Genomic DNA, 24,260 nt, shown 5'->3' with positions numbered 1-24,260 from the left:
CATCCCCTATAGGGGAAAGAACACTGTGCATCATACTGCATTGAACACCTCCCATTACCATATGAAACAATGATCAAAGATCTGTGCACTTGGATAGATGGTTCCATCTCCTCCGACTATCGTGTGGGTACTGTAGTTAAGAAATCTTTCCACATCTTCCAAGTAATTGCTGAAGGCATCTCTTCCAGTGCATCTCTTCTAATACCAAGGAAGTCGTTGTTTCTCTATATTCTGCCCTAGTCAGACCTATTGTAAAATACAATGCACCCTTTGGCATGTATCTCACCAAACACATTAAAAAACTCAAACTGCAGGTATTCTGAACAAAATAAAATCTCGCGTCTCAAAAACCTCATCTACCAGGAGAGACTGGAATCCCTGTCTTGTATTCAGTGTTGTACAGGCACTGGAGGTAAGACCAGCACCTAGATTATCATTTCCTTCAGGATTAATTTCTTCTTAACTTCCTTTTCTTTAACAATTCAAATTATGCAGCCAGTAAATAAACAAAGATCTCATCCTTTTATGAAGGAATAAATACAACTAGGTGGAGATAAAGGTTCTTATCCAGTGCCTCCCCCTGTTCTGGAACAGATTCCTCCTTCATTTCAAGTAGTATGATTCCATGTCATCCTTCAAGCATAGCTGGTGCAGCTGGATGAGGGAGCTTTAATTTTTCCCTGGACTTACAGGCACTATTGTACTTGCAAGAAATGGCACAGCCTGAGGGTGCGCATTGGCAAGGGAGACATGGCCACCGGTCTAATTCGTATTGTGTATCCTGTAAGATGAAGTATATACAAGCCTACAAATGTTTAGTTTGGAGGGGAGGAGGAACTTTGATTATACAGTCCTGAGAATGAAGATACTGAGCATGACTGGATGGAATAAAAAAGGAAGGGCTAGGTCATGACTGAATAAGGTTCATATCTGTATTTTAGTAGATCATGTTACTCTCAGTTAAGCAGATCACATTTCAATTATGAGGACCGAAAAAGGGATTAAAGCTTGTGAAAGAAGTGGAAGTTAATTTAGAGGGCATTGACTCACTCTTCTATTAAACATTTCTTAAGGTAATGTTCTTAAGTTTTTAAGTAGCCGCAGTTTAAACTTGTTAACCCTCAGGAAAGTTTAATTGCTGAACTCCAGAGATGCCAGTTACTCTTTCAGTGACCAACAGTTTCACCATTTCTAATGCTGTAATATTTATTAGCCCAAGATATTTTTTAAAACATGGCACCCGTTTTTGTAATGCTCTGGCTCACAGGCTGAAGTAATTTAAAATGTTTTCATCTCCTGTTCCTCTTTCCACAGAGCATTCTGGTACTTTTTTCAGGAAATTTCTGCAAAGAACTTTGGGTATAGTAAATGACGTGGCATGCCTAGGTAAAAATGGATGCAATTAATTTTCCCAGTATTTCTTTTAACCATTTTTTACACTTGTAATCTTACTGCTTTTCTCTAAGATATAATTTGGTTTTGTGATCACAGTAAAATGTTTGTATTTTGCTGTCATCTTTGTGTCAAAATGATTTTTACTCATCTGCCAGATTCTGATTTTGCAACATTATATGGTGTACAAATCTTCATGTCTGGCATCCTTAATGCCTCAATATATTTTGTATGCAAGTAGAATTTAGCAATGTTCACAATAATTGCACAATCAGAATCTTAGGAAAATGAAACACACACACACACCCCCATCTAGCCTTTTTAAATATGTACCAAAATTGCATCATTTGACTTAAACAGGAGGAGGAGGGTTTTTTTTTTTTTTGTAATGGCTTGTCATGTTTCCTTAAAGAATAAGCACTTCAGTAAAATTGAGGACGTGATAAAGAAGTTGCTCTTTAACCACCCCTAGTGCTGCACAGTATTGTAGTTAGTATATTCAGAACTGTAGGGTGAAGGGGTTTACCCCCTTGCATGCCGAACTAATATTTTTGTAGTACTGTTAAAGTCAGAGCGTGAATTGTTTGCTTAGCAGTTTTGATGACTGGTGTGATTTATAACTGAAGAGTAACTTTTTCAGTGTATAACTATTTTTAATGTAGGTAGCCCAGCTGAACTTAGCCATTTACAAGCTGGTGATGAGATTCTCTCTGTGAATGGCACACCAGTTTCGGCCTTGGATTTTAATCAATGGAAAGACATGCTGGACGGATCGCTAGAAGATGGTCATCTAGTGATGGATATCCGGCGACATGGAAAGAACAGTAAGTCATTCCAGAGCAAAGCAGTGTATATTCTGCCTGGGTTAAAAATTGTTATTGTTCAGGACTACCCACCCTTAATTATTTGAGTCGCAGAAAAGGATTTATAACTTAAGATGTTATTTCTTTTTACTACATATGGCAGTTACATGCATCATTTCATTTTATGTAACATGCTGAAGGTGAAATTCAATGCATGGTATTGTGTGGTGATAGCGGTGCTAAAATGTTACATTGTTTTGAATTATTTTTGTTCCTGTTTCTCTTTAGGCTTAATTCAACCTCTTCCATCTTCAGTCTGCTGTTAGATTTGTTCTTATGGTTTTGCATGCCCTTGTGTCATTTAGAGTAGTCTTTAATGTTAAAAATACAGTCACCACTAAAATTATAAAGTGTTCTTGTTCAGTGTTTTATTCTAAAGGATGGAATTCGTATGTTGTAGGCATCTTTAGAGATGTTTTTTTAAGATGTAGTTAAGGACATGTAGCTTTTGCCCAAGTATTTCCCTTCTCTCCAGACTGCAAACTTCATGCCATATTTGGACCACATTAGCAGACAGAAGAGATGTTACTTTTGGTCGTTGACCCTGGATAATCCGGTTACAGTCAGGGTTATTCCTTTGCATCAGAAAAATGGAAAATAGTACCAATATGATTTTTCCAAAATGTCTATGAAAATGCTGCAGTGAATCTTTCCCTCCCATACGAGAAGGAAGCAATCTTTCAGAACATTTGATGATGTTGGGTATTAGTTGATTGCTTAATTCCTTCTTCAGTGTCAGGGTGATCAGTAAATTGCAATATGTAATTGTCTTAATAGCTATAAAAGTAAATCAAAACATATTTATATAATATGCATAAGTATCTTTTGAACTCCGGCAGTATTAAAAACACTTCCAGCTCCATATAGTCCGTTGATGTTTTGTGAAGTTATGTCGTCATGTAACAAGCATGTATTTGTTAGAAGCGTTTGGGGTACATGTGCTTTCTGTTAACACTGGCATTAGTTCTCTGCATATGTAACAGGCATGTTTTACATATCTAAATGAGTTTGCTGTACTCTGCAATATTTTGAGGCTTCATTTGTGTTTTACAAACTTTCAAGGTGCGTGGTTGATGGCTGCATGATATGTCATCTTGTGAAATGTTTTTAGGTGCTACAGAATGAATTTCCCATGTTCCTCTGTGTGCTTGTTTTTAAAAAATGTGCACCTCAAGTCCTGAACAAGTGACAATTTTTAAACCTGAATATAAGATCTCTTTATCTGTCTTAACAAAACTGGTGGGGTATTAATATGTTCAGTGCCTGCTCTCTAATGTCAGAGGCTCTGTTTTGTGTTCTTTGCTAAGTTCTTAGTTACCCTTTGATGCTTTTTTGGAGCAGGACTGTTTATTAACTTTTGTATTTGTCTTGGGAAGGTTCATTTTATATGCATCCTGCACTAACAGGTACTCTGATCTGGTGGCCATTGAGGTATTTTGCTGTTTTGTTCTCTTTCTTCACACACAGTGCAGATGCATGTTAAATGAAGTTCAGGATTCAAGGTTCAGTATTAATGAAGTTAATAAGACCATAGTGAGTCTTTGTCCACATTGTGGTACTGAGTTTCTAAATCCATTTTAAACTGCCAGCATTGATGTAACTCTGCCACAGATGACTATGGTTTGCAAGCTAAGTGCGGAATATGTATCCTAATCTGGCTGTGCATTGCAAAAGTGGTAGAACATTACATTGCTTTTCCTTAAGACTATATTTCCCATTTTATATAGTAAAAATCTGTCTTTGCTTAGTACTTAACATGGAAGTATGCTGGTCTTATGAAGACCAACTTTGTGAATCCAGTTAATATAAGGAGGAGAATCGAAGAGACACTCGTGAATTTGCAAAGTTGCAAAAAAAATCACATTTTTTTGGGGGGTACCCCTGCACCCATCACTTAAACATAGTTATCTTCCAGTACCACTGTATTTTGGGGGAAATGAGTACATTGATTTAAGTGACTTAGAGTCTAGTATAATAAGCCATAATTATTCATCAGTGACATAACTAGCTTTTATGAAGTTGATTATTCTGGGTGAGCACATCATGAGCATAAAATGAATTCTGTGGAGGAAAGAAGTTACTTCTTATGTCTCATAAGAATATGGAGTAAATAACACTGTCTGTGTTAGGTTTACACCAAAAACTTATGTGAATCCAAAATAGGTTTAGCTCCATGTTTTGTAGCTGCCTTAAATATGTGTTATACTGCCAAATAGCATGTAATAGTTCAGAGCAAGATGAAACACACACTGCTGTATTTCCAACAGTGGCAAGATCACACAGTCGTAACCATATTTTCAGCTAAATTTATTTCATTAGTACTCTGAAATCTGTGTGCTGTTGAAGTACCAGAATGCGTGCCCTGGGAAGTGGTTACCTTTGCGAGACCAAAATATAAGTACATTGGAGACCCTAATGGCGTGTTCTGTCCAGACAATGTTGTGCAAACAAGAATACTGTCAGGGTACATTTTTCAATGGAAAATAGTGAAAAGGGCTCCAAAGACACATTTTAAGAAAAACTTAATGAGTTAAAACATTTATACATATCTATTAAAAAGATCAGAACAAGCACAGTAAGAATAGGCTGGTTTTGTACGCAGTTTTCTACTAAGTCAAGTCATGAAAAAACTAAATGTAAAAATACCTTATTGGCCCAAGGTGAACCAGTTCTTTTATTTTATTGTTTCGTAGGTTTTTACATACAAGTTTAAAAATGTTCTGTGCTTAAGTGGTTATTATGTTTACATTGCACCCCAGTGTCTTTAAACTTGCTAGTAGTGCTGCATTCAGCTTTCAACCAGAAATGTACTTTGCATGTTTGGGAAGGTGGTCTGCTTGCAAAAGGCCCTACTTTTGTTATATGTAAGACTCTGTCTTCTGGCTTTTCCTTCTCTCTTTTTTTTTGTTTTTTGCATACCCTTGTCTGTTTACTGTCTCCAGCATATATGTTTCTTAACACTTATTGACTTTACTTATATTGCTTGCATTCACCACTTGAATTCCATGCGTCAATTAGACTGGGGCAGAGACCTACCTTCCCTACCTTATAAAAGCCACAAAATCATCAATCTTACAAGTATGGATACAAACCTTATAGGTTCATCAGAAAACAAATGGATTAATGCCAGCTCAAGGGACCAGATGGCGCAGGAACCTTCAGAGCCAAAGGAGAAATCTGAATTCTACGGTCACCAGGACCACGTAAGTCAATTTTACAGCTTCTTTAGAAAGAAAGCATGCATACCTGTATATTGAATGCTTTGTATGTATTCCTGAATACACAGAAATATACCAAACTGATCCACAAAAAAGAAAAAAATTGTATTCTGTTTGACCCCCTCAAGTGAAAGATTGAGGGTGTGTGACATACATCTGTAACCCTAGCATCGTAGGAGGCAGATGTTGCTGGATCAAATCAAACTGTGAGTGAGAGACCATACTTCCTGGAAAAGGAAATAACTCTTGTCCCTTGGGTGGGTAGAGGAATTAGTCTGCTCAAGGTCAGCTATAGTAAAAAGCTGAAGACCAAGGAAAGGGTTTGACTGCATAACTGGTTACAAGTATATGAAAATAATGCTAGTTTTCCCTTATCCTGGAACGTTATAGTCCTGAGGATGGCTCAAGAAGTAAAGTCCTGAATTTTTGCATCATTTATGGGTTTATGCTGTTGGATTCATGATTCTTACCTGTGGTTGAGTAAAATTCCATTAAGCAGTTCTTCACTAGAAAGTAATGAATCTCACTTGTGCAGATGACCTTATGTGCACAAATTCAGTATCTGACGATAGAAGCGTACCTCTCAGCTGTCCAGATTTTTACTTCATAATTTTGGTCTGTCCCTCCTAAAGTTTGTAGTTTTATGGCAAATTGCTGAGGGTTGAAGTCACTAAATATTTGTTATATGTGCAATATTTAAAATCTCTTCCTTATTTTGGGCCTTTGTCCCACCATAATGTTTTGCTTTGTTCAGATTTCTGCACTTGGAGGTTAAACGGTATGGAACAGAGAAATTATGGGTGATACTGATGGCAATGCCTTTGAACAGCAGCCATGTTGGAAGTAGCATAATTATAAACAAAAAGCCTGTAACATTCTTATGTTGTGCGTTTGGGTCAAAGCCAAAAGCAATGATGAGACAAAGGCCAAAATTCAGGGACAGACTTTAAACTTAAAAAGGTGATGTAATGACAGGTTTTGCATAAACATACATTTTCTGAAGGACATGAAAACTGAAATTCAGATGTTTGTCATTACTTAATAACGGCAGTCCTCAATGATTTGTTGGAAAACTACACATTTTACAAGGAGAAGACAAAAATGTGAGGGATACAGCTGGACATTCTGGACAATTTTTGACAGTTGAAAATAATGGCTTTATCACTTCTGTCATTTAGTCACTCCATCAATGCATCCTAAATTTACCCGCATACCTCTGCTTCTGTTCCCTGTGATGCTACTCATGTTATTTAATAGTGGAAGAGTTTGCGAGGGATTGGGTCTTTAGTGGTAGGAAAGAATATCTAGATTTCCCTCCAAGTTGTGCATTTGTTGATGCTAATACACACACACACACTACTATCCAGAGTAGTTGATACTGTTATGTTCTGCCTGGCTTTAACCATTATCATTCGACGATCCATCATGCTTCCCTCCTGAAGAATATGTGATCTTTCTAATGTTATACTTCAACCACAAGGATCTGATCTAGCTCTGTTGGGTGTGCGCATTAAATCATTTCAAAACTTATACATATTCATATTACTTACATGGAAGCAAAAACCTCCATACTGATGGAATCTACTCCAAGAATTTACAAGCAAAAATCGTATTTCTGTATTTAGTGTTTTATCTTTTCATTTTATTAAACAGATATTTTCTCAGAAGTAACATTTACCAAATCATTATCGTAAACATTCACTCCTTTGGTTATACCAAATCATTATGCTAATTAAGGATTGCCTGCATAAACCAGTGTATATTGATAGTTCCAGACCATTTGCCTTCATTTGTTCCCATCTCAACTCAGCCATCCCTACCAACCATCATGATCTTGGCTGTACAGGTTTGAGTCCAGGCTTTCTCTTCCACAGACAGTGATCTGCACATTATTCGTTTGCTTACTTAGTAACATTTTTTGTACTCCTGCATCAGGGACCTTTAAGAGGTATACTTAAGGGCCAGACTTATTGGCATCAGTGACAGTGGCAAGTTATGTTGGGAGAAAGGAGCTATACAAAAATCAGTCATAAAGTTATCAGGTATATGGTATTGTAGAGCAGAAAAATGCATCACTTTTACTACATACAAGTGTACCACCCAAGGAATCAATAGGCTGCTGGAGTAAACTAGTTGGTTAGACTGGAGTAAGTAGTAACCTGCCGATGCTTACAGAACTAATAAATTGGTGACAGTTTCGTTAGTATTACAGAGCAGCGTTCATGCAGCTGATTGAGTGTACATTTTTGTAGGTCCCAAGACGGAAATCTAAACATGGTGTCAGCTTCCAGGGAACCACAGAGAGAATGTCAGGACTTCACTTGTTCAGTGCCCTGCTAGCTTTGAAGACTTTTGGTTCCTTCACCCCCTTGGTCCTCAAACCCAAAAGGGCAAGGGACAGTTCTTGGATGAGAATTTTGACTCTAATGCTGACTCCTTAGCCTTCTCCTCTCATTTGCTTTTTCCTTTACACTGTGGTTCGAAGGAGGAGGAATCAGTCGGTCCTGATTCTACTTTGGTGGAACTTTCCTTTGTGGACATGGTCCTGTATATGATGGAGAATTTCAAATAGGATTGCTCCCAGGTAGCAGACATCCAGAAGAGGTGTTATGTGTTATTACAAATAGAATGTTCTAAACCTTCCTTTGTCCCTCCTGTGTTAGCTGCACTACTGGACACTTGGATACTTGACTGGATTCCCAGCCTCCATCTCCCAATAAGTTTGACAGGTTCTGTAAGGTGATGAATGGCCTACAGGAGGCCTTCGCCTGATACAGCAATGATTTTTGTGTCTACTGATCAGCCTTGTAGGCTGTTGCTCTCTTCCAAGTTCCTTCCCTCAAATAAGGATAGTAGAGCTATGGAGAGGATTGGTGAGAAAGTATACACTCCTGCTACTTTAGCCTTTAGGGCAATCAGTTACCAGACTTGTACGACAAGGTACATTTTGTCTCCACTTTCCAGATTGTGAAGATTGTTTATGTCTGACTCCGAGGGTAAGACCTCAGCTCTCTGTTTAATAGATTCCACTTCTCAAGTTGCCTGTCACTCTATAAAATGCAACTATGATGCAGCTGATGCCTCCTCTAGGGCTTTTTCCTCCAGTTCTGTGATGAGGCACTATTCCTGGATTTGCCTTCAAGCCTTGCCAGATGATATATCAAAGCAAAACTTCTGGATGCTCCTCTGGATAACCAAGAATGTCAAGGGTTCCAGTGGTAAAAAGGCTCATAGGCATGCTTTTTCTCTCTCTGATAAGCTTACTCTGATAACTAGACCCCAAAAGCAATCATTTTCTGACAAGTCTACAGCCATCTGACTTTCAGCTCTCCCTTCCTGTCAACCAGGTTATCTTGTTCCTCAGTCTTTCCCTGCCTCTCCCAGTTTGGGAAAAAATCACTGCAGACTCTTGTTCTGTCCTTTATGCATGGCCTGTAAAACCCTTCCCTTGTCCAGTATCCCTCAACCTCTTGAAGACCAGTTTCCTCATTTTCCAGGGATATTGCAGGATTTGTTAGAGCAGAGTACCATTCAACCAATTCCACAGACCAAAAGGGGTTTAGAGATTTATTCCAGGAAGTTTCTGGACCCCAGGAAAGAGGGATCTTGGAGACCTGTCCTGGATCTTTCCTTTCTGAACATTTGTTTCTCATAGTGCCATCCTTTGAATGCTTTCTCATCAGATTCTAATTTCCTCTGTTGCTTCCTCAGGCCTTTGTAGTTTCCCTGGGACTAAAGTATGCCTACATTCATATTCTTATGCCTACATTCATATTCTTATCCATCATCTGTTCAGGAAATATTTGTCTGTTTCTTCGTCTCATTTTCAATTCTCTGCTTTGCTGTTTGGTTTTGAGCAGCCCCAAGGGTATTCAGCAAATGCCTATCTCCATCTGTTCCCTTTTGCAGGCTTCAGGGCATTCAGATATTTCTCTGTCTGGATGACCTCTTGCTTCAGGCCCCATCCCAATCCAAGCTGCTGCAGGATCATCATTTTACCCAGCTTCTGTTACAAAGCCTTCAGACGTCAATGTTGACTCCCTCTCAGGATTACTTTTTTCTAGGCTGCATAATCAAAACTATTTCAATGCTAACCTTTCTTCCTGCCTCCAAGGTTTTGTCCATCACAAATTATTTTCTTTCCCTGCTTCCTCTAACCTCTTTTCAAGTCATGGAGTTTATCAAACCTCTGAGGTTCATGGCCTGCACTGTTCCCATGGGCCAGCTTCATATGAGGAAGCTTTAGTGGCTTCAGCAGTGCCACCCACTAGACAGTCTAGTTCTTCTGCTCCTTTGTCATAAACTGGAACTTTACTGGATGGTTCAACATATATTTCTCAGTCCAGGTATTCCTTTCCAGCTTTGCCAGCCATCCTTGGAACTCTTCATGGAAGCTTCAGATCTGGTGTGGAGAACCTTATCAGACACCCTGAAGGTGCAGTGGCTTTATTCCCCTAAGCAGAGGGTGGATCACATCAACATCAAGGAAGTGAGGGCTCTCATTTTGGCCCTTCAAGGTTTCTAATTGCTCTGGGTGCCAGGTCCCTTGAAGGTGTATACAGAAAACAACACAGTTATATGGCACATCCACAGTCAAGGGGACACAAGGTCTTAAACTTCTTTGCAGATTAGCCCTTTAAGCATGGAAAATAGCCAGTAATCTGCATGTGGTCTTACAGAGGCAGCCTATATAATTTCAGAGTATAGTCCTGTGGCAGATTTTCTCACAGGACCAGGACACAGCCTCATGAATGGATGCTTCACAGACATGCGTTTCTGGACATAGTTCATTGGTGGGTTATTCCTCAAGTAGATCTCATTGCCTCCACTCTGAACAGGCATTTCGTCAGTTCTGCTCCAGAGTCCTGTGTCTTTTGGCACCAGAGTCCTGTGTCTTTTGGCTCAGAAAGTGGATGCCATGTCTTTTTTTTTTCTGGAAGTGAATGTTCCTGCATGCGTTTACTTCTCGATTTTGTGAAGGACCTTTAGAAGAAGAGAAGGGCTTTCCAAAAATCTTGTTGCTAACTCCTTTTTGGCCCAGACAGCCCTGGCTCCCCTCTTATTCCATCTGGCCAGGGGCAGGTCATCACAAGTTACCTAACCACATGGATCTTCTGTCATAGGACAGGGGATCTCTCCTTCACCCTTATCTGTCCACTCTTCAACTGACACTTTGGATGATAAGGTTTTGATTTCTTTCTGACACCAGTTTTCTGAAGATGTGCTTAGGGTTCTGCAGGAGGCCAGGAAACCTAATACCAGAAGCTCCTAAATGCTCAAATGGAAGAGATTTTCTGCCTGGTGTGTGGAATATCACCAGGGCTGTTTTTCGGTGGGGATCCCCTTGATTCTTTACTGCCTGTGTGAACTGCTGCATGCTGACTTGCATATGTTTCAGTGAGAGAGCATGTGCCAGGCATTTCTGCACCTCTGCCACTTACTCCTCCTTTAGCCTCTAAATTTGAGGTCAAGCAGTTTCTAAAAGGTTTTGTTCTTATCAGACCCCCAAGAAAGCCCATTCCTCCTTTTTGGGATCTTAATTTTATCCTTAAAAAATTGACTCGGGCTCCTTTTGATCCTGCTGCTGCCTCCTCTCTGCAACATTGCACTGGGAAGACTATTTATTCGTTGTTTTAACCTCTGCCAGAAGGGTATCTGATATCCAAGCCTTGATGGTGGTCCCTTCTTTTTTGTTTTTTTCACGGAGACATGGTTAGTCTCCATATGAATCCTCCTTTTATGCCCAAGGTAGTTAAAAAGCTGTCCTTTAATCAGTCTATCCAGCTTCCTTATTTTTTCCTTTCTCTACAGTTTTCTAGTGAGAAGGTTCTTCATAGCTTGGACTTGCATAGACAGCTCAGGTATTTAGACAAAATAAAGGTATTTTGTAAATCTGAACAACGTTTTGTTTCTTTTCATACAAGGTCATTGGGTTTGGCAACCATCTCCTCGTAGATTTCTAAGGCCGTTTCTATTCTTCTTTTCATGACAAACTGTTTCTGGTAGGGCTCATTCTACTAGCATAGCAGCTTACTCTCTGGGGCTTTCTTCAAGGGTTTGTACACCAGCTCCATCCTTGAAGCTGCTATTTGGTCTTCAGTTCACACTTACAAAAAAACTTTACAAATTGGATGTAATTTCCAGGGCAGGTTTTGCCAAGGCTATCCTGTATGGGTTTGTGGATGGCTCTTCCTTGCCTTCACTAAAGCTTTTGTACTTTCCCAGAGGTGATGCATACCACAACAGTGATATGGCAGGACATAGTACAGTTGCGTAAAATCTTACCATAACAGTACATGTCCTTTGTTTCACTTACAATATTCACCACCTCCCTCACTACCCCCTGTTCTCTTTTCTCCTTTTCCATGGGTGGTATTTTCCTGCTGGTTAGGAGGTGGTGGTTCTCTCTCCTTCCTTTTTTCTAGGTGTGCATGTTCTCCTTTCCACTGGGGATCCTGGTTATCTTGAGGCGCATTCATTCTGGATTGAGAGTGTTCGTATTTCACCTTTATGCCGTCTGCTTGTACAGGAAGCATATATTTGATGTGCAATGCTCCTAGGTAATAATTTGGTATATTGGCCGGACATTGAATACTGCAAAAGTGAAAAGGACATCTACTGTTAGATTTTACGCAACTGTACCTTTTTGTGGTGCAGGGTTTGATTCACTCTGTATTCTTATGGGCATTGTGGAGCTTGAGCAAGTCACTAAACCAGAGTTTAGGGGCAGCTAGGAATTTGGCCTAGGCTCCTCAATTGTCCCCTTGACTGTAAGCCTAGTAACTACCTATGAATCAGAAGTATTCAGAATATTTGATCAAGTGCTGAACCATTACTATATGACAATAAGTGATGCTGGTTTATCTATACGGCTGATCCAAGTTTTTTTTTAGAAAAGTTATGCATATTAGGTAACTTTGCAGGATATTTTTTGGGATGCAGTACAGTTCTTGAATGCTTTTTCATTAAATGTAGTAGACTTTCCATTAAACAGCAGACATTAAAAAGACCTAAGGGGCCTTGGGTGGTGAATAAAATGGAGTAACTAACTGTCCATAGTATACAGTAGATCTGTTGTATAGCAGGAACATATAATTTTATTGAGGATTTTTTAGTGTCAGGGGGTTTGTTTAGATAACTCTAAATGGTAATAGGTAAGTGGTGTTTTTTTGCCAAACTGATTAGACAATTTAGCTGGAATTTTTACTGGGGGTCAACCATTCTTCCAAATACTTTGGATGGCTATGATTCTGTACTTGCCTTACTTGAACATAACATACCCTGAGATCTTAACACTTGGGTAAAAGAGAGAGAATTGTTTTGCTCATTGCAGTGGAAGATACCAGTGAACTTTTGTATTCCAGGAATAACTGCTCATTTCAATAAAGTAGCCTTTTAACTAGTCATAACACCCCTTTACCTGTAGTTGACATTTCAAGCTTTATAAAGTGCTTCTTTAGTTCTGGACATGTGAACATGAGATCCATTGAGTATATAAGAATTTTTACTTTGCTTGTTTAGAAAATTACTAAGCTTAGCCCTTTTCAATTGTTCAGTAGCAAAGCTTAACTATAAGCTTGCTAAGTTTTTTAGATAGCTCTCCGTTCACGTGGTTGAAGAGATTGATTCTTTCCGAAGCCGCATTTTCAAGAAAATTAAATTTGTGGACCAGTTTCTATAGAAAAATCAAACATAGGAAGGAACCTTGGCACTCCATAGACCCTTCAGTATAAACTGGATTCTTTCATTTTGTTGAAATGCTTTTGTAATATCTATATATATAATAGATTATATATATAACATTCTTCACTCCAGAGCCTCTTCTAGGCTAACCAAACTTTACCCATCATATATCTGTAACTGATAGAAGAGAGGCCTAGACGTTCCACTCTGGATGGATGTGATTTAGAGCTACAACTAATGATATGCCTTGTAAATTTTCACTGAATGCCTTCTAAAACCAAGAGATCACCTTTTTTGTAGGAGCAAAACATGTACTCATTGATGGGTTGAACATATGTTATAAACAACCTCAAGACAGTCATTTCTTGTTGTAAAGTCTTAAAAATTAAGCCAATAACTTTTCATGCCTTAGCTTTAACTTTTAAGGCATTAGTCCTATACTTAAAATTACTACATATAGTAATACCTAGGTCCTTATATTCTGTCAACTTCTGTAACTTATGGGGACATAAGTTTATTTGATATTCAACCACTGGTTTCACAAAATGCAAAGTAGCAAATTTATCCTTATTAATTTTTAGTGTAGTTAGGTCTAACCATTCAACCACCAAACACCTTTAAGAGTTGAAGTGGTCAGTATCCTCTGTCGATGTAATAAGACAATTTCGTTTAATATCAATCGCATACTTAGCCATCCAAGCATTAGATATCTTTGGAATGAATGAAAATGCTAGGTTGAACAATACTAGACCTAGAATTGAGCCCTGTGGGGACCCCTTTGTTCACTTCAAGCCAGCTAGATGTGTACATCCTTCATCAGTGCTTTGGCCTGAAGGTTATTTCACTGAGCTCATTTGTATCCTTCACTGAAACATTCCTTTCTTTTTAAGCCGGACTTGCTTAAACTGCATATAAAACGTGAAATATAAAATGAAGCTATAGGACTGTTTTATGATATGGCTGTATTTCTAGGCCTTTGCAAAAGAAATAGTGCATTTGTGCAGGATTTATTCTAGCAAAAGTGTTTATGGATACCCTTATCTTACAGATACTCCTAAAATCCCTGAACTAGGATTTGCTTTTGTACTTTATAAATAAATTAATATAATCTGCAAAAGGTGCCATAATGATTACTACAACTAAAGTAGCAACAATAACTGGTAAATAAACTTGTAATTTTAGTTTTGACCACTAAGCATCACTTGAGCATGTATGACCTGTCAATTATCTGAAAAGCGTCTGGATTTGAAGTCCCTTAACTCTGATTTAATGTATCTTGGCAATTCTTTAACATGTCTTATAACTGGTATTACATATTCTATGTCTATAAACGTTTTCGTACCTATAATGTATGTATCATAATTACATATACTGCATTCATTTGTTTCTGTAAATCTTGAGCTAGATTTGTTGATGTTAATTAATAATTTATCTTTGAAATCTATATGTACTGTGATAGAAGTCCATTTACTAAAATCTATCTTTTCTTCATTCTAGATCTGTACCTTTGTATACCCAATGTCCTTTTAATTGTGTGTCTAATGAGCAATTATGTAATTTGCCCTGTGTTCTGTAACAACGGAAGCCTGATCTGTTATGCCTTGAGTATATTAAATACTTGTTTTTAGGTAATTATATAATTATTCTTGATAAGATTGTTACAGATTGTCACTATATATTTAAGCTAATGACTGAGTATTGTGAGCTGCAATGTAATTCTGCAAAGTCTGTAATTATATATTCATACTGTTTAAAACTGATAACTGAAATGTGTGTATAAATTTTATATTCTGGAAGCTAATGAAAACTAACACTAGCAAAATACATTTTTCTGCCAAAATCATCTGAAAACTGGCAAGCATAAACTGAAATCTAGTGCGGTTTGCAATGGTCTGAAATCATAACTTGAAGTTGAATTTCAACTTGTAACTCCCCATTAATTTTACATTAATGCAGTTCTGTATCTGTATGTGTCCTATACTTTAACTCTAATCTGCATCTGTACTAAATACATATCCCAGCTCTATAGAATACTCATTTGGAATATTGAAACAAATTTATATAAATTCATGCTGTATATGTAGTTAACTACAGTATAGAAACATTGGGGGGGGGGGGGGGATTTATGCACTGTTATGGTCTTCCCTTTGGCTTTTCTGTCTGTAATCCATACTTGAGTGGGCCAACCCAGAACTTGCAAAACAGACAAGGCAAGCGAAAGGTACACTAGAGTACATCTTCCTCTGTATTGTCCCAAGTAACTGCTGGGATACTAGAAGAGCAGCCCTAGAGTCCATCTGTCCCTGGATGAGTCTCTCATACAATTAACCCTTTCGGTTCACCCTCTCCATCTCTGGTGCAAGTCTGGGTGGCAGATGTAAAGATTCTTCCTGGCATGTATTGAAACAAATGCATTCTGGAAAACCAAACAGGAAATTAAATTGCAGTATTCAAAATCATCTTGATTTGACAGTGTCTTTCTTTTGCAGTATCTGCAAAGCATAAAAAGCAGTGTCAGGTTTGTCTGAAATGAGCCTATGTTACTAATAAATTTTTGTAGGTCTGTAACCAAACTGATAATGTACTGTAGTAAAATAGAAAGGCTAACTTTATTACTGAATCAAATGGAAAACTTAGTGGCATTTTTCTCCCTTTCATAAACTCAAATGAAAGTAAAGTAATGTGACACTAATTTCTTCAGCATTTCTTGCATTTTTGCACCTTTATAAAATTAATCTTACCCGATGACTTTTAATGTATTTGACTGGCTTGCCATTCTGTTAACTGCCACATAATTGCATTAAGGTGATCCTGTGCGTCAGTAACAGATCACAGAGATCTTCTGAAATGCAATGTTTTTAGCCTAGAGGTCTTTCCAGTGAATATTCATAGGTTATTGGGTAGTTTATTATTTCGATCATTTGTAGCCAATGCAATTCCATGTACTTGCTACCTCTTTTCATAGGGAGATTGTGGGGCCAGATATGGAGTGTATTCATGGCTATCCATCCATTCATCTGGGTTGAATTTGAAGAGGGTCATGGAGCTGCTTGGTTTTTAAATTATTGCATTTGTTCACCAGCAGTCTGATTAGGTGGAAAACAGTTTTCAATGACGTCTTACGGAGAAAAGCTGTATAAGATAAAGAAAGAACCATGGATGCGTATATACAAAGTATGAAGAATTATTTGAGCATGCAGTAATGAGAAAAAAATGACCATACCATAGTGAAAAAAAACAAAAGCAGTGATGGGATTCATATGAATAGTCAGCATACAAACATGTCATGCTAAAGCAATACAGTGATCTGAAAATCATTCAAAGGTAGATCACAACGAGTGTTTTGACAGTTTAGACCCATAGTATTTTATGATAGTAGAACAGTGATAAAGTGAACTTTTATAAAAATGTAAAATTGAGGAGAGCGTGATGCACTGTGGTCAAGTAGACCTAATAGTACAGGATATTACAGAAGATTACTGGACAAGTGGTCATTTTAGAGCAAGATCTGAGAGGGTAGATAAGGATAGTATAGGGGGAGTTAGCCAGGTGTGGTGCATGAACAAATCCATAAGACCGTTACATGTATTTGTACAGTACCTTGAAGTATTTCAGCTTAATTTGAGTGCGGGGGGGGGGTGAATTCCAGACTTCAGGGACATGAGGAGAATGCAGTGAGTCACTCGCAGTACTGTTTGATTTAATTGGGCTCTGTAAGAATTTGTCAGTGGATGAAGGGTTTCTAAATGGAGTGTAAGGTGGGATAATATCTTTTAGTGTTTGGCATTTTTCAGGTTGGAAAATGAGACTGTGAACAGTTTTTAGTGGTGTATATTAGATAGTGAGGCAATTTCTAACCAGTTAATCTGTTTTCATGCCATGCAGTGATATCTATAAGGCATATAGATGCAAATTTTGTAATTTTGTTGTAGCATTTTTCTAGCATGGTTACTTGGATGGCTTACTGGTTGACAAATACAGGAGCGGCATACAGGAGGGTGGGTAACAGTATAGCAGGAGCCATAGTTTTGCCTAGGCTGATCAGTCGGGTAAGGGTTGGCTCAATAGTTTTTTGTGCATTTTGCTGATAGCTTGCTTTGTGCTAGTCAGATTTCATGGCATCATCTGTGATGACACCTAGGAGCTTGGTATTCGTTACAAGTTCAGTTTTGGTGTGGTCATGAGTAATGGGGAAGAACGGTTTAAGAATATTATTTTCGTGTGCATAGAATAAGCTTGGTCTTGAAGTTTAATAAGTAATTAAGTGTTATGGAGCCACATTTCAATGGAGTTGAAGGTTTCCTGCATTTAAGCTTTGATGCTGTAGTAGCTTTTTGGCAGTGCAGTTGAACATAGAATCAGTAGCATGAATAAAGGTGTAATCCTTATTTATAGTATGAAGGTCATTTATGAAAATATTGCATAGCAAAAAATGAAGGATAGCGCCTTGAGGCACCTCTGTGTGCACTGAGGGGAATGCAGGAGTGACATTTTTACCACTTTATAACTTAGTCCATCACTTAGGTAGTCGTTGAACCAGGTGAAAAGTGAAAGTTAAAGTCTTAGGAAGGAGAGCTTGTAGATCAGTTTTTGGTGAGATACAATGCCGAAAGCCTTTGGCAAATCATGGAAAAGTGCTGCTACTAATTTCCCTGAATTTCTGTTACTGTTGGCAGTAGCAAAGTTGAGAAGAGCTGTTGTAATGCCCACTGTATGCTCAGAGAATGTGTTGTGTGAGGCTTAGTAAGTTGTGGGAACACATTTAAGTAGATAGGATTGGACACGTTTTTCTAAGACTTTGGATGGGAAGACAGAATAGCTATTGGTCTGTAATTGGATATATCAGTAGAGGATTCACCTTTGTGTAAGAGTAGGATATATGATTTTTTTCTCCAAATTTTAGAGATGTGGCTTTTTAAAATGGAGCAGTTTATGCGTATGGAGATTTGGGTACACTAGGATGTCTGCTGTAAGTTTAGTGTACCCTGTAGGAAGATTGTCTGGGGCAGGTATAGTTGGCCTTAGTTTGAGGGTATTTCCTTATGGTGAATGTGGGGATTAATTAAAAATCAAATGTTTTGTGGTTAAGTGTTGCCTCTAGAGGGGGTGGGCATTACATGTGATAGAGTTGTTTATAAGGGAAGTAAAATGTGTATTAAATTGGCTGGTAGTACTATTGTTACTGCAGTTAGTGAAAAGGGTTGGTTGAATAGTGTGGCCAGGAAGAGGATAAATATTTGCTGCTTTTGTTAAACCAGAAAAGTTTTGGGTATTTTGTTAGTGTATGGGAGCTTAATATAAAACAATTATCTCGCCAGCAAGTTCTACTTTTGTTGCAGTGGAGGTTTGTCTTTTATATGGATTATTGTGGTATTAATGGTTTTGCAAATATGTAAGAGGTCATGCAGGCCATGATCATTTGAGGCCTTGTAGGCCAGACAGTCACCCCATAGGAGCCTGTATGATATGGAAAATAGACACAGAACTTTAAGACATTCTGAGTAAGTTATGCGACTCGGGCCCTTCATTTTCTTATTGAGAAAACTTAGATTTTTTTTTTGTTTTTTTAAGTTGGATCATATATTTGGATAGGTATCTGTTGAATGGGACAGTGTATTCTATTGTGTGAATAACAGGAGTAGAGAGTGATAACATCCTTTGACCTAGAAGACAACATTTGGAAATCAGCTGGGCTAGGCAGAATGGTTTTCTAATGACAGTAGATGTATTCTGGTCAGGGACATAATGCACATTTTTGCATTTAACTGTAGACCATGGTCTTGGCACCATTTGTGCTTATTAGTTCCATTTGCAGAAGCGGGTGCGGTCCTGATTGTTCACTCCAGGTTTGCTGTTATCTGCAGGCATGGTCAGCCAAAGGGCGCTTCCTGATGCTATCTGTCTCATTGGGGGATTGGGTCAGGGACTTGTGTATCTTTGGCAACCCATAGAGTATTGGTATAACAGGATATGGCACAGTAAAATAAATAACTCAATTGGAATATCATTTGCTGTTTGCATATCTTAAACAATAATATTCACATTGGATATATGCATCTTGACATCCATCATACCAATGTTAGTAAAAGTCACTTCATCTGCTAAAAACTCATACATATAGGAAATATAATCTACCTTGTTCATTATTACAATAGCACCATCCTTGTCAACTTCTTTTATAATTATATTATTCTATTGCCACTCTAGGGCTTGGTGCTCACTAAGGGTTAGATTATAAAATTTCTTTTTCTCTTTTTGTTCATATAACATGCATAGTTCCTGTTCGCAGCTATTATGAAACGCTGCAAGTATCAGACAACTGTTCGATATAAATGAGCTTGATTTTTTTTTCTTTTTTTTAACGTGTTACTAACATCTAGCAGACAGTCTCTAAAGGTCAATTTTAAGTTCAAATTCCTTGTGAAAATCTTGATTGGTAAGGGCTTCAGCAGTAGTATCTGTATTTGAAGGAATAAACTGAAGCCCTTTCTGTAATAATGTAACTAACTTTTTTAGTTAAATGAAGATTGGATAGGTTTACAATGCCTCCATTATTTAAACCTAATGCTTCTGAAGGGTCGATCGGCTGTGTGAAGACTGTTGTATTTTTTTTTCTTCCATGACTTCCGCCTGTTCTTTCTAACGGTCGTCCCCTTGAAGGATCTTGCTGATATAATTCTACTCAGTCTGGTAGATTGGGAAGCACCAGAACTGCTGCCATCCAAAAATCCTTTGTTACTGTGATCATTGGATGTTGCTAGAGGAGGGATTATGAAAAAAGAAAATATCCAAACCCAGAAAAAGCTGAATGGAGTAATTAACCAGGAGCACTGCACCCAAAATAAAAATCCAACAGTTTTATTCTGCCATAAGAGTTTAGCACTTTCGTCAAAAGTACGTAAAATTGACTTCTTCAGAACTACATGACACACACAATGCTGATTTTAAATAGCCTGCCCTACTCAACAATTAGTCAAATAAGAAAGATGTCATTTCCTGCTAAAAAGTCATTTTCTGCTAAAAAAAGTATTTAATTTTGTGTTAGAAAAAGATATCATTCCATGCTAAAAAAGTACCACCCCACTAAAATAATACAACTGAATTATTGATCCATTGATCCCCAAAAAATAGAGCTTATGTTAAAAACATTACATAAAAAAAACAGCTTTTAGTTTTAACATAGAACTAATAGAAATTTTATCACTGAGCCCAGGTGGCACACATGCATTTAACCTTATTTGGCACTTGAGCTCTAAAAATTCAAGAAAATCATCGACAGGTCCACCCCTTGTACCCAAGTCGACCTGCTGTAATACAAAAAACTTGAAACAGTGTGTGGGATATAATTTAATATGCTTAAATAAGGCGTTGGTCTCCCTATGTTTGTTAATATCACAACTGTGTTGATCCGTTGTCTTAAAGACGGTCTTACCCACATAGTAAGAGTTGCAACCTGTACAGGATGCAACGTATACAACCCCCTTGGTGTAACAGTAGTACTTTTTATGTGTAGTGATTTTACCAAAATTCCTAAGTTTAATAAATTCGGCATCAATCACAAAAGAACATTGGGTGCATCTTCCACATTTGAAAGTGCCACCTTTTTTCTTTCAACTAAACCTTTGAAAGATGTACATTATTTGTACACCACCAGGGGTTTTTCACCTAGTTTATTAATGATATTCTCATCAATACGAAACATGTTCCAACAATCACAAATGCTTTTGATGTCAAAAAAATCAGTAGTGAAAGGTAACTGTTCATTCTCTCAGTTGCTAGGGGCCTGGTTAGACCCAGAGGGTTGTCCTATAATATTCTATAAACCCCATTAGTTCTTTTTTGTTGGACCTCACCTATTATGTCCTTAACAAATTGGGGGGGGGGGTAACCTCTTTTCTGTAACACACCCAGTAAGAGGTCGCACTCTCTAAGAAAATCAATATCCTTCGACACCATTCTGGCCAATTTAACACATTGTCCCTTCACAAGGGATTTCTTGAGAGTTGGAGTACGTGGGTTTCCTATAAAGATGTGAGGTGAATCTCCCCTTGGAATAATCCTTCCTAATGGTCACATCAAGGTAGTTCAAAATGTCATGGTCCTTGGTCATGGTGAACTTCAGAAAAGTGGTGGTGTTAATATAAGTAAAAAATCTATCCAACTCATCTTCACTACCATGCCAAAATAAGACCAAATCGTCAAGGTACTGCCCATACAGTACCCACATGTCCTTGAACTCTGAGTTGACAATATACAGGTCCTCCCACTGGGCAAGTACTATGTTGGCAAATGACGGTGCACAACCGGCGCCTATAGCCACCCCTTGCACTTGTTTGAATATTTGCCCTTCGAAGGAAATGAAGTTATTGTCCAGAACCATCTCCATACAGGATCTGATGGTAAGAATGGTGGTATGATTCAATGAGTTCTGCATACATAAATAATCGTAGAATCATTCAATACCTATCTCATGGGGTATTGCAGAATAGAGGTCCCTCACATCAATGGTGACCAATATAAGACATTCGTTTTACAGTTCATGTTTAATCTTGGACAGGAAATCCCATGAGTCTTTAATAATTAGGTCCTTATCATCCAACACATGTTTAACTAAACAGTCAAACTTGGCCAAACTAAAAGTTTTTGATGCTTTTGCATCCACAGTTGGCCGGAGGGGGGATTAAGGATACTCTTGTGGATTTTTGGGATTCCGAAAATGGTCAGAATCCTAGGATGTTTAGTCTCTAGGAATCTAAAGGTCTCCAATGTGATTTGTTTATTTAATAAAGTTTTTTCTGGATCTAAATCAGTACGTCTATAAGCTATGTTAAGATCACTAATGGAGACCTCAGTATAAGTATCACTGTACAGCATGTCAATCATCCTGCTGTTGTAGTCTTAGCATCCATAATAACTAGTCCTCCCCCCTTATCAGGCTTCATAATCCGGATGGCACTGTTCTCTAATATATCACGTAATAGCCTTTTTTCCTTTTTAGTCAAATTGCCAGTCCCATCCTGTCCCACATAATGATTCCTGTGAGATTGTTTTTCTAAATTGTCTCTCACAAAAAGATTCAAACCCTTCCACTAATGGGTACATAGGTGGCATGAATGTATTTGGTCTGATAAAGGGGCTAGCATTGACCAAGAGATTAGTAATAGGGTCACACCCCCCTGTGAAAAGAAAAGGGCCAAGTTAAGCTTCCTAATGTAGATTTTGAACTGTAAAATAGTATTGACAATGTCAGTTTTACACGTTGGCACAAAATTAAGCCCTTTCGAAAACAATTCTGCCCATTCAACAGTTACATCGGTCTTACTGTAATTGTACACCTTAAAATAATTACCAAAGTTGGAAATAATGTTGCAAACATTGGCATCAATCATCTCCAATGTTGCTGTTGTGGTCTCCCCCTCCACAGATTCTGGTAGTTCGATTGTCCATAGTTCACATTGCCTTGCCTCCCCCCCCTCTGGTTCATTAACCGCTGAGATCTCCTCGGGGGGGGGGGTTCTAAAGGGATGTCATGCTCAGAATTAACCCCATTATCATCATCATTAATAACCTCACAATCATCCTGCCTATCAGACCACCTAGCTTATTGCCCTTCAGGTGGATCTGGATAAGCCCTGCCTGCTTCATAATCAGTTTCGTCTCTTAACAATTTCTTCTGTTTCTTGTTTTTAAACTGTACCAAATCAATTTCCACATTTTTAAATAAATTATTAAATCCAATCATTCTAAGCAAGTCCCTTTTAATTTCATGATCAAGTCTGTTAATGTCTTTGAGTATACCAGCCATTTTCATGTTGTTGTCACTAATGAAAATATTAAGTAACTCACACCCTTGCCTGTTGAAAAACGTTTTGAGATCCTTATCCAGTTGAGTCTTTCACCTAACCAGTTGGGTATTTCCATCTCCTTAAACCCTTAGGGATCTGCTCCCTTCTTAAACACTCAAAGTATTCATTTTCCAACTGGAACTTTTTGTACTTCCATAAAAGTTCCTTAAAGCAACGAAACTGGTCGTCCAGGCTCCCACAACTGTTTTTAACGTTGACATTACAGCCACAAAGCCCAGTATCATTTCTAAGCCAGTCATCAACAGAAAATGAAGGCATGACATAGTCACGCATATACAGCGACGACCTGATCCAGTAGCGTTACTGTTAACGTTGTTGGTAGCTCCACAGCCTTTGTCATTGAGACAAACATTAGAACACACAATCCTTTGTGCAGGTGTAATTAATGAACAATGATAATAATAATGAACAAGTGCAAGGGGTGGCTATGGGCGCCTGTTGTGCACCGTTGTTTGCCAACATAGTACTTGCCCAGTGGGAGGACCTGTATATTGTCAACTCCGAGTTCAAGGACATGTGGGTACTGTATGGGCGGTACCTTGACGATTTCGTCTTATTTTGGCATGGTAGTGAAAACGAGTTGGATAGATTTTTTACTTATTAACAACACCACCACTTTTTCTGAAATTCACCATGACCAAAGACCATGATATTTTGAACTACCTTGATGTGACCGATAGGAAGGATTATTCCAAGGGGAGATTCACCTCACATCTTTATAGGAAACCCACATACTCCAACTCTCTTTTGCACTTTCACAGTTGGCACCCCTTGCACCAGAAGAAATCCCTTGTGAAAGGACAAGGTGTTAGATTGGCCAGAATGGTATCTGAGGATATTCATAGGTTCATAGGCAGGTACTAGGCTATTGGCCCTAGGGCCTATATAAGCCTAGCCAAAAATGTACCCTGGCTTTTGCCACCCAAGAAAATTATTTTCCTGTGCCCCTGTCGAGCAGAGCCACGGAAGTGATCCCTGGGGTGAATTTCCTATTTCCCATCCAATCATCAAGATTTTTCTTGGAGTGCTGAGGAGGAGCTCTGTTTGACATAGACTATTAATTTTCTTAGAGTGCGCAACCTCCTACTGGGTATGTTACAGAAAAGAGGTTACCCCCCCCCCCAATTTGTTAAGGACATAATAGGTGAGGTCCAACAAAAAACTAATGTGGTTTATAGAACATTATTGGACAACCCTCTGGGTCTAACCAGGCCCGTAGCAACTGAGAGAATGAACAA

At 38.3% G+C, this 24,260-nt stretch overlaps 1 protein-coding gene across 11 annotated transcripts in view; it reads left to right on the top strand.

The window, feature by feature from the left end:
- LMO7 (LIM domain 7) overlaps positions 1–24,260 on the top strand; it is a 921,898-nt gene that overhangs the window by 696,514 nt on the left and 201,124 nt on the right. For 10 of the 11 annotated variants that reach the window (XM_044071726.1, XM_044071732.1, XM_044071727.1 and 7 more), the window contains 2 exons: positions 2,055–2,216; positions 5,274–5,458. In XM_044071726.1, the coding sequence (XP_043927661.1) occupies positions 2,055–2,216; positions 5,274–5,458 (347 nt within the window). The remainder of the gene's footprint in view (positions 1–2,054; positions 2,217–5,273; positions 5,459–24,260) is intronic. The other variant, XM_044071729.1, reaches the window with a different exon arrangement.

The sequence above is a fragment of the Protopterus annectens genome, chromosome 5.part0, assembly GCF_019279795.1.
Source record: "Protopterus annectens isolate FY-2018-M chromosome 5.part0, PAN1.0, whole genome shotgun sequence".
Classification (NCBI taxonomy): Eukaryota; Metazoa; Chordata; order Ceratodontiformes; family Protopteridae; genus Protopterus; species Protopterus annectens.
Note: the sequence above shows the minus strand (reverse complement) of the source record. Positions and strands in the feature narration are given on the sequence as shown.